The sequence below is a fragment of the Martes martes genome, assembly GCF_963455335.1.
Source record: "Martes martes genome assembly, chromosome: 18".
Taxonomy (NCBI): Eukaryota; Metazoa; Chordata; class Mammalia; order Carnivora; family Mustelidae; genus Martes; species Martes martes.
The window spans coordinates 396560-407154 of NC_137906.1; the positions used below are offsets into that span (position 1 = coordinate 396560).

Consider the following 10595-nt stretch of genomic DNA (forward strand, 5'->3'; position numbering starts at 1 on the left):
CGCCACCCAGTGAGCGGCGCTGGCCGACCCGCGGCCCAATGGTAGCGGCGCACGGGCGCGCAGGGGGCGGGGCGGGCGCGCCGGGGGCGGGGCGGGCGCGCCCGACTTTTCCAGAAGCCTCCGGGAGCGCGCGCCTCTTGGCCACGCTGCGCCGGCGTTAGGCATTCGGCGCGCCGCCAGGTCTCTTCCTCTTCCTGCGCTGGCTAGCGATGGCGGCCGTGAAGACCCTGAACCCCAAGGCCGAGGTGGCTCGAGCCCAGGCGGCGCTGGCGGTGAACATCAGCGCGGCCCGGGGCCTGCAGGACGTGCTGAGGACCAACTTGGGGCCTAAAGGCACCATGAAGATGTAAGGCGGGGCCGGCGGGGCTGGTGGGGCGGGGGCCGGGCGGGCACCCAGCGCCATCGCGGGCCTGGCGCAGGGGGCTCGGGCCTCGAGCCGGGCGCCCCCGGGCTGCCGGACGCCCCCGGGCTTCCCCGCTCGCAGCTGCGGCCCTGCTTACCCGCAGACTCCCGGGTCGCTCCTGTTTCCTGCCCCGGCCGTTTGCTCTTGTAATGGATGCCGTTTCTGCGGAGAACAAAGCCGCCCGCGTGCGCGACTCGCTCCGCGCCCGGGGACTCCGCCGACCCTGAGCGGGGCAGGCTGTTTCCCCGAAGGGAGGGCGTGGGCACTGCACCATTCCCGTCACGGGGCGGCGAGAACCCGCCGCGTGGCCCCGCGCCCGAGGATCAGGGCAAAGCCCGATGGCAGTGGGACTCTTCAGTTAGGTCCCCGTTGAAAAAGTCACACTGATTCATTTGTGCCTTCGAACAGGCTCGTTTCGGGAGCTGGAGACATCAAGCTCACTAAAGACGGCAATGTGCTGCTTCATGAAATGGTGAGAGGCTGCTCTACCGGGTCCAAAATGTCCGGGTTGTCCGCGTTGCCTGTGATTTGCAGGAAGGTCTTTAATGTTATTTTCCACAGAGGGCACGTTGGTCAGCTCTCAGCAGGTCTTTCAGACAGTGGAGGAAGTAGGAAGGGAATGCCCTGAGAGCACTGACCGTACAGTGCCGGGAGGGATCCTGCAGTCACAGCTTACTTTTGAGTCCCTGTTCTTGCCATTAAGTCTGTGGTTAAAGGGTTGTAGTTATTAAGATTAACTCTGTTAAAATCTGAAAAACTAAGTGATTGACAGGTGCAAAATTGTTATACTTTTTCGCTTTTTAAAACATTCATTTCTGTCTGTTAACATCTCTCTCTACCTCCAGGCTCAAGGGGAGATAAAACTCTATTTTACTGTTGTTGAAGTTCCCTGACCAAGAGCATGAGACTGTTGAGAGAAGCACTTGTTTGACTCATCCCTAGGTTTCCAGAATTTGGCACTTAAAATCCAAGGAATCTAGCACTTAAAATGCCTGTGTTTTGAGGCTGGGCTTGAACTCAGGACACTGAAAGGCCCTGAGATAGCAGTGGGAAGCTTAACCAAATGAGCCACCCAGGCGCTAAAACACAGAGCTTTAATAGTGGTGTACCATGCCTTCAGTATGCAGATGTTTGTAAATATCTTCAGTAAGGGGCATCTGGGTGGCTCAGTGGGTTAAAGCCTCTGCCTTTTGCTCAGGTCATGATCCCAGGGTCCTGGGATTGGGACATCAGGCTCTCTGCTCCGCGTAAAGCCTGCTTCCTCCTCCCTCTCTCTCTGCTGCTGCTCTGCCTACTTGTGATCTCTGTCAAGTAAATAAATAAAATCTAAAAAAAAAAAAAAAAAATTAGATAACCTAGAAAGTTCAGTTTTATTTTTAGTTGGCTAAGTGGTGACCTGCACTAACAGACAATACTTAGAGTCATGGGATGTCAAAAAAGCTTTACCTGTGTGGCTTCTTTTATTTTACTTGAGTTTTTAAATTGTGTAATACAATATAAGTTGAGAGGGGGTGCCTGGGTGGCTCAGTGGGTTAAGCCTCTGCCTTTGGCTCAAGTCATGATCTCAAGGCCCTGGGATCGAGCCCTGAGCCCCACATTGGGCTCTCTGCTCATTGGGGAGCCTGCTTCCCCCTCTCTCTGCCTGCCTCTCTGCCTGTGATTTCTCTCTCTCGGTCAAATAAATAGAATCTTTAAATATATATATAAGTTGAAAGAAGCACATGAAGCCAGTGAGAAGTATACAGTATGACTCATGTAATACTGTATTTGTCCCCCCAAAATTAACAGCACATTTAGGTGAGGTACTTTGCAAGATATCTGGCCTAGATTCTTAAAACTGTCAGTGTTCCCAAAGAGAAAAGGCTGGAAACTGTTCTAGATTACAGAGAATAAGGAGACTTAAAAACCAAAAGCAGTTCAGGAACACTTTTTGCATCCTTTGTAATTATAAGAATCCGTGGGTGATATTGGAGACTTAGTGAATATCCTGTTCTTACAGAACCTTTCAAGATTGAGCATTCACTGATGATCTTTGCTAAAAAGTCTTTTTAATTTTTTGTTCAATTCCAAGTAATGCTGGAGACTAAGATTTAATTTTAGAAGGAACCTGGTTTACTCTCAAGAGTTCTAAAGAAGCTTGCATGGATTTGAAATTACTTCTTACTGTTAACTCTGTCATCTTCAGTAAAACTTACTAGGCCTCAGATTTCCTCATCAGTAAAGCGGAGATGATCTTCTCGAATCTATATGTGAAAAAGTTTGAGTTACCATAAATTAATGTGGGAAATAGTTAATGGTGAGTTTTAAATCAGCATGGTTTGTAGCTGAACACTTGGGCAATTTACACAAATAGATCACTTGAGACCTTTCGCACATCTTATGGTATATGTGGACTATTTCAGTTTAAGTAATTTTTTTCTTTTTCTACTTTCAGCAAATTCAGCACCCAACAGCCTCCTTAATAGCCAAAGTAGCAACAGCCCAAGATGACATAACTGGTGATGGTACCACTTCCAATGTCCTAATCATTGGCGAGCTACTGAAGCAGGCGGATCTCTACATTTCTGAAGTATACATGATTCTTGTTTCCATAGTAGTTTATATATAGGAAATTTGTATAAATTGGGTTGTTAATAATAGCTGTGGCCATGTAGTAGAATGTAAAGAGCAGGGGCTTAATCTGGGAACTAGAACCTATATCCTGGTCTTAATACAAGTTTATTGTGATCTTGGACAGATTAAGGAAACTTCCTTGGCCTGAAGACTTTTTAAATCAAGTTGCGTTTACATATTATTTATATAAGTCTATAAGAGAGTGATAGTTGAGATCTCAAAACAGGATATTCAGGACTAGGCATATTTATTTAAAGGACAAAGCCAACTAAAACATAAAGAATTACAAAATGTTTTTAACCCTGAGTTAGTCTGAGGGTTAAAGCAAACCTTAGTAGTAATCCAATGCCAAGAAATTCTTGGGAAGAGAGAAAAAGCAGACCCCTAGTTTCCCTGTTTGTTTTTGTTAGTAAATGATGTGCATCGAAAAGGTAAATGGTCTTCTTGAGTATGGTTGTAAGTTTTGGCCGTTACTCCTAGTGGTTTGCACAGTGAACACCCAAGTGTGCTTTATAGTTCCCTTGGCTTTGAGTCTGTGCTAGAGCAATGTCTGTTCTTTTCCTCTGCATTGAAAGGACTATTTATCCTTTTAAATGTATTCAGAAAGTCAGCACATTGTAATAAAGCATGTGAATGACCCAGAATACTCCTTTAAAAGTTTATCATCTAGTTGAAGAACTCCAGTTAGTGGTGGTTATATAATTGTATATTTATAGGGTCTTCATCCCAGAATAATAACAGAAGGATTTGAAGCTGCAAAGGAAAAGGCACTTCAGTTTTTGGAACAAGTCAAAGTAAGCAAAGAAATGGACAGGGAAACACTTATAGATGTGGCCAAAACATCTCTGCGTACTAAAGTGCATGCTGAACTTGCTGATGTCTTAACAGAGGTATGTTAAATGTGGTATGTGTCCAGTGTGCACACCTATACTGAAAACCCCTGGCATACTTTCTAGTTGAAATTACAAGGTGCTACCTAAAAACTCACAGTATCATACCATGTAAAATAAGTAGTTTCTCTTTTTGTGGCAATGAGAGCTGATGTGTGTGAAATGAGAAAAATAGTAGTATACTTGACCATGTTATAAAGATGTAATTGGAGTTTTCATCGAAGGTGTATAAAATTGAGATTTTATTGTGAAAAAACTTCCCTATCCCCAATATTTGTAATAGAATAGTAGGGATGTCAGTGATTCTTTATGTAATCGTAAATTGAGATGTCAGAAATTTAAGTGACTTCAATCCTTTACAATTAATGTATTCTGTTACTGACTAGGAAAAAAGCGTAGATCAATTCAGAGATTTTAAAGAAATGTAAATTTCTCTGAAGAACGAGCTGTGTAAGTGTCTGGACTTTGCAAATCAAATTCATCTAATGGTTATGCTCTTATTGTAGGCTGTAGTGGACTCCATTTTGGCCATTAAAAAACAAGATGAACCTATCGACCTCTTCATGGTTGAGATCATGGAGATGAAACATAAATCTGAAACTGATACAAGGTAGGTGGTAGAATGGGATGAAATGCTTACAAAGTGTGTTTATAAATTTTACAGGCACCTTATACGTATGTTCATATCATTTGGCTGATTTCTTTTTCTTCAAGTTTATGTGTATTGCCTAGATGAGTTAGTTTTTAGTTTAGTTTAGTATTTAGTTTGCTCAGTTTTGCTCTTGAAATGATGTACTTATAGTTGGAATTATTCTGAAAAGTGAGCTGTGTCAGTGATTTATTAAACTGTAGGTTACAAAGCATAACGGGAGACTTTCGGGGAATTTAAAATACATATTACATTTCAGAGGGCTAGTTAGGAAATAATTTTTAAAAGGAGGTGATCACAATTTGAGAGGCTACCGGTTGCTACTGCTTCTCTGCAGAATTTTCTGTACAAGATAAGGGTTGTTACTTTTGTTTGAATGGCTTGTTTTTGTACTATGTTCTGAGTATTGCTTTTTCATAATTTACAGTCTCAATTCAGTATTTGTATTTCATTAGTATAGGTTATGTATCATCTGGAACTAAATAACAGTACAAATTATTATGTGTTTCAACAGCTTAATCAGAGGTCTTGTTTTGGACCATGGGGCACGGCATCCTGATATGAAAAAAAGAGTAGAAGATGCATACATCCTCACATGCAATGTGTCATTAGAATATGAAAAAACGTGAGTTTATAGCCCCTTAACAAATGGAATAGAAAGGTGGAGGAGCTGGGTATTTTGGGCAAGTCACTTGTGAGATTTAAGTTTCCCCACTGTGAGGGCAGTAATGCTTCAGTTGGGTTCAGGTGAATTCTAAGAAACAACCTCTGGAAATATACCAGGGGCAGGATTGGAGCTCGGTGGCTATTTGTCAAATCTCAAGACCAATCCTGTTTCTGAGGCTGCTGGTTTATCTTCTCAAAAAATAAATTCTCCCCCACCCCCCTTCTGTAACTTTTTCTTAAACAGAGAAGTGAATTCTGGCTTTTTTTACAAGAGTGCGGAAGAGAGAGAGAAGCTTGTAAAGGCTGAAAGAAAATTCATTGAAGATAGAGTTAAAAAGATAATAGAATTGAAAAAAAAAGTTTGTGGTGATTCAGATAAAGGTTTCGTTGTTATTAATCAAAAGGTAAGAATGAAATGAGTCTGTATTGTCCATTTTGCTGTTTTTTAAGGTGCCTTTTGTTGTAACTAACTGTTGTTTTTGTTATAGGGAATTGACCCCTTTTCCTTAGATGCCCTTGCAAAAGAAGGTATAGTAGCTCTGCGTAGAGCTAAAAGGAGAAATATGGAAAGGTATGGCTAGCTTATTACCTTAGTGTTGTAAATTTTACTTACTTTGCAAATTAAGTGGGATTATTTCTTTTTTTCTGTTCTTACTGTTGTGTTTTTCCTTTTTTATTCTGAAAAAAATACACATAATACAAAATTTATCATTTTACTCATTTTTTTCCAACATACAATCTAGTGGCATTAAGTTACAAACACATTATTGTGCAACCATCGTCATTGTGCAACCATCATCATCATCCATCTCCAGAACTTTTTCATCTTCCCAAACTGAAACTCAAAACAATAACTTTGTTTCTTTCCCTTCCCCTGCAAATACTACTATTCTACTTTGTCTCTATGAATTTGGTACCTCATATTAAGATGTCCTGCAATAATTGCCCTCTCGTGTCTGGCTTATTTCACTTAGCATGATGTTTCCCGAGTTCACCATGTTGTAATGGGTTACAATGCTGTTCCTTGTTAAGGGCAAATGATAGTCCGTTGTATGGATATATCACCTTTTGTTTATGCATGTATCAGTGGACACTTAAGTTTCTTCCTTTGGCCATTGTGAATAATGCTTTTCTGAACATTGTTGTATGCTTTCGTTTTAAACTGCGATGTGTATATGTACATTACCATGTCAAGAGAGTATCAAGGGGTTTCAGAGAATGACTTTTTCCCCAGACCTCACCATATGAAGAGCTGTCGTTCATCTTGAGATTTCTTATCAGAGGAGCATTTGCTGACTTTGAAAGAGTGGATTAAATGTCAAGTTAGGAGAAAAGACTGGTTTAGCTGGTTGGTAGTGAATGGGAACGTTTAAGTTAAAATGACATTTTAGGATTTTAGTATGTAATTCTGAAAGATTGCTTCCTAAAAATTATTAATAATCTCTTTAGACATAACAGAGCCACTTATACATCTCCCTTAACACACTTCACTGTTTCAGGCTGACTCTTGCTTGTGGTGGAGTGGCTCTAAATTCCTTTGATGACCTAAGTCCTGATTGTTTGGGACATGCAGGACTTGTCTATGAATATACATTGGTAAGTGTATTTTCTTTCCAAAGATAATGCAATAAATACTGATTTTTGGTTCATGAATTCTTCGGTAGTAAAAATTCATTCACACTTAGGATCAGGTTTTTGCTTTGTGTACATACATTTTGAAGGTTATGTGTAGTAAATGAAAAGCCACTGATGGGAAAAACCACATTTCTTTCATATGTGATTTTTTCTTAAATGAAGTAATTTGCTTTAATATTATTGGTCTGTTGTTCCCTTATTAATATACTACTTATTCTTCCATAAGCCCTGTAAGCTTTTCATTCTTTGTCCAAACATATCCTGTTTTTGAAAATATTATCTCTTGTTCACATAGGGAGAAGAGAAGTTCACTTTTATTGAGAAATGTAACAATCCTCGCTCTGTCACATTATTGATCAAAGGACCAAATAAGCACACACTCACACAAATCAAAGATGCAATAAGAGATGGCTTGAGGGCTGTTAAAAATGCTCTTGATGATGGTAAGATCCTTACTGTATTTATGTTCTTTGGCTAGTGTGAAAGGCATGGCTGAATACTGTGTTCTTTTTATCCGTAGTTTACACAGCCAGACACCATGCAAAAGTAAAGTCTTCCCTCTAAAATGCCTGTGATGGTATGCTAAGCTTTTTCATAGCATATCATATTTAAAAGTGGGTACAGGTAAATGAGCTAATACTAAAAGTTTGCAGATACTAGTTAAATTGAACCATTTTGCCATTTGATGTGTTGCTTATAGTGCTTTCAAGTACAATATTAACCTTGTGGTGACTATAATACATTCTTAGGAAATTAATGATTTTTACGTTGTGTTTTATGTATTAAAAATGATTCTACAGCTTTATTTTGTTAGTTGAGCATTTCTCTCCTTCCTCGCCCACCCCCCACAGGCTGTGTAGTTCCAGGAGCGGGTGCAGTGGAGGTGGCAATGGCAGAAGCCTTGATGAAGTACAAGCCCAGTGTAAAGGGCAGGGCCCAACTGGGAGTTCAAGCATTTGCTGATGCATTGCTCATTATTCCCAAGGTAGGACTACCTTAACAGTCAGTGTTCCTAACTATATCAAAATGAGTTAGCTGATGAAAGTTTTTGATAATGTGGGATCTTTTTCATAATGTAGATTTTGAGTAAATAGGTTTTATCAACTTTCTCGTGAATGTAGCTAGAGTTCGGTATCTCTCATCAGGCAGACGTGTTTGGTTCCTCTGGAAGGGAATTGAGTATCTGAAGTTTCAGATGCAGGAGAGAAACTGTTTTTAGAGGGTTTGGAGTGTAGGGGTTATACTCCCGAGTAAACCTTGCTTTTTATTTTTATTCTATTATGTGCTCATTGGGGGGTATTGCTCATGATCAGTGTGTTGCTGGGCTAAGTGGATTGAGTTAGTAACAAATGTCTGTTCTGTGAAGTGAACATAAATACCGGTCTGTCTTCATTAAAGGTTTGTTGTTTTTTTGTTTTTAAGATTTTTTTAAATCTATTTGACAGAGAGCACAAGCATTGGGAGCTGCAGAGAGAGGGAGAAGCAGGCTCCCCGCTGAGTAGGGAACCCAGTGCAGGCTCTGATCCCAGGACCGTGGGATCATGACTTGAGCCGAACACAGACGCTTAACTGACTGAGCCACCTAGGCGCCCCTTTGTTTGTTTTTCTTAATTGGAATTATAGTTCATTTATTGTAGATTGACTATCACTTCTTAGGTTCTGTCTTTAAAGGATTAAATTTGTTTGCTTTAGGTACTTGCTCAGAATTCTGGTTTTGACCTTCAGGAAACACTAGTTAAAGTTCAAGCTGAACATTCAGAATCAGGTCAGCTTGTCGGTGTGGACCTGAACACAGGTAGGAGAACACAGCTATTTGTAGGGGGGTAGCTAGAGTCAAGTGAGAGAAAGCCAGGAAGGATAAAAAATGGAGATAAACAAAAAATAAGTTAAAAAAAATGGAGATAAATGAATCTTGGAGTGATGCTTTGCAGTTTGACATCAGTGTTGTTAGGGAACCCTGAGTTCTAAAAAATATAAAAATGGAATGACTAGATACAGTAAGTAATGGAATAAGGTAGACATTTGTATAATTTCGAAGAGGATGGATTTTTGCTGTTGCTGAGTAGTAGGTGGTTCAGGTTAATACGGAAGGATATCATGTTGGGCTGACTGTACTCAGTCTTTTATCTGGGACTTTAATAAGAAAATACATTAGATGATGGTATTCGTGGATGAAAAAAGGCTGAGGATAGCAAATAATGCTGGAAGATGGGACCAAGTCTTAATGAAATGGTTTTAAAGTCCTAGTCTTAAATGCAAGAACACAAAATAGACAAGTAGAAAGTGGAAGAAAGAGAACTGAGATGTATACACCCATGCAGTATGTGTAAGACCTATTGTTATCAATAACATCATTTACATTCAGGTTAATAGAAAAGGTTCCTGGGATGAGGGAAATGATAACCCCATTTTGGCCAGATTATAGTTCAAATGCTTTTTACTTTAATGGGGACAAATGAGAATGTGTCCCATAAAATAGAGATGGTCAATCATTTGGTAACCAAATAGAGCATTACTATTACTTAGAAGCATTCTGAGTAGAGATCAACCAGCTAATCAGAGATGGTGTATACAGGATTGATGGTTTGGAGCAACATTGGACTAATTGAGGAAGTCTGGATAATGAGCAAATGACAAAATACTCTGTTGTCTTAGCATTCTGATCTTGTAACCTCCTGTGTGGTTTTAAGAAACCTGAATTGCTTTGCAGGTGAGCCGATGGTAGCAGCCGAAGTAGGCATATGGGATAACTATTGTGTAAAGAAACAGCTGCTTCACTCCTGGTAAGTTTGAGAAAGCCAAAACTAAGATAACCTTTAGGGACTCATCACACTCTTAATTTGGTGTTTTCTATTTACTTCGGTTTTTTGTTTGTTGTGGGGTTTTTCTGTGAGTTTTTTGTTTTCGGTTTTTTGTTTGGTTTTGTTTGGTTTGGGTTTGCAGAAATGGTCATCAACTGAAAGTATAGAAATTAAACCAGCCTTCCATGTTTTGGAGGGGAAAGGAGAAACTTAATTGGATAGAATTTGCAGTTTGGAAATTGAGCTGAATTAGGGTTCGTATCTCAAATCTGAGCCATCTGAATTTCCTTCCCTTTCAGCACTGTGATTGCCACCAACATTCTCCTGGTTGATGAGATCATGCGAGCTGGAATGTCTTCTCTAAAAGGTTGAATTTGAAGCTTCCTTCATGTCCTCCGAATCATGAAGACTATAGAGTGATCCTAAGAATATAGCGACAGAATCTTTGTCCAAGCTTCAAATAATTTTCAAAAGCATTTTCTTTTCCCATATGAAAAAAGAGAACACTGACACTTAATTTCTGAAGTTCTGAAATTACAGTATTTTTTTACATTGCACTGCAGTGTACACTCATCAAAGCAGGCCGTTTTTACCCAATGAGAAGGATGTTTGCTTTAGCTTCAGTGATTCAAAAGTCCCATGTTAGTTAAGTATATGTTATCTACCTTGTTATTAAACGTATGTTGAAAAACAAATGGTAATGGTTTAGTAATTTATTCTAATGGACCTATTCTTACTTATCCAGTAGCTCCCTCCACTGTGACACTTGGAAGTTTTTGCTAATGCAAATACTAAAGGAACTTAACATTTTGAAAGCATCCCTTTTTAGTAAATTCCTGTGAGTGAAAGTATTGGATCTTGGGCCTTCTAGTGATTTCCAAGCAGCTGCGCTCCAGTGCTCCCGAGAAGAGTCGTCGAGAGCAGAAGGACGGGGGCGC

At 40.2% G+C, this 10595-nt stretch overlaps 3 protein-coding genes across 3 annotated transcripts in view; 1 reads left to right on the forward strand and 2 right to left on the reverse strand.

The window, feature by feature from the left end:
- PSPH (phosphoserine phosphatase) overlaps positions 1–632 on the reverse strand; it is a 42075-nt gene extending 41443 nt beyond the window's left edge. The window contains exon 1 of the mRNA XM_080830911.1: positions 501–632. The gene's annotated coding sequence lies outside the window, so the exon portion shown is untranslated. The remainder of the gene's footprint in view (positions 1–500) is intronic.
- Positions 1–10595, reverse strand: part of SEPTIN14 (septin 14) — a gene marked incomplete at both ends in the record, with an annotated part of 375063 nt that overhangs the window by 294417 nt on the left and 70051 nt on the right. The window lies entirely within an intron of this gene.
- CCT6A (chaperonin containing TCP1 subunit 6A) lies at positions 89–10352 on the forward strand. Its single transcript, XM_080830890.1, has 14 exons — positions 89–346; positions 812–875; positions 2838–2972; positions 3733–3906; positions 4413–4516; positions 5070–5180; positions 5466–5625; positions 5710–5792; positions 6721–6817; positions 7152–7299; positions 7708–7841; positions 8549–8651; positions 9567–9639; positions 9957–10352. Exons 1-14 carry the CDS (start codon positions 210–212, stop codon positions 10027–10029), a joined length of 1596 nt encoding a protein of 531 aa, XP_080687016.1. The 5' UTR covers positions 89–209; the 3' UTR covers positions 10030–10352.

What these genes read in the sequence shown, in the direction of transcription:
- CCT6A (XM_080830890.1), top strand. Translation starts at nt 210, where the DNA reads ATGGCGGCCGTGAAGACCCTGAACCCCAAGGCCGAGGTGGCTCGAGCC. An exon ending in CGGTGTGGACCTGAACACAG is followed by an intron (nt 8,652 to 9,566) that starts GTAGGAGAACAC and finishes ATTGCTTTGCAG; the next exon opens with GTGAGCCGATGGTAGCAGCC. An exon ending in AAACAGCTGCTTCACTCCTG is followed by an intron (nt 9,640 to 9,956) that starts GTAAGTTTGAGA and finishes CTTCCCTTTCAG; the next exon opens with CACTGTGATTGCCACCAACA.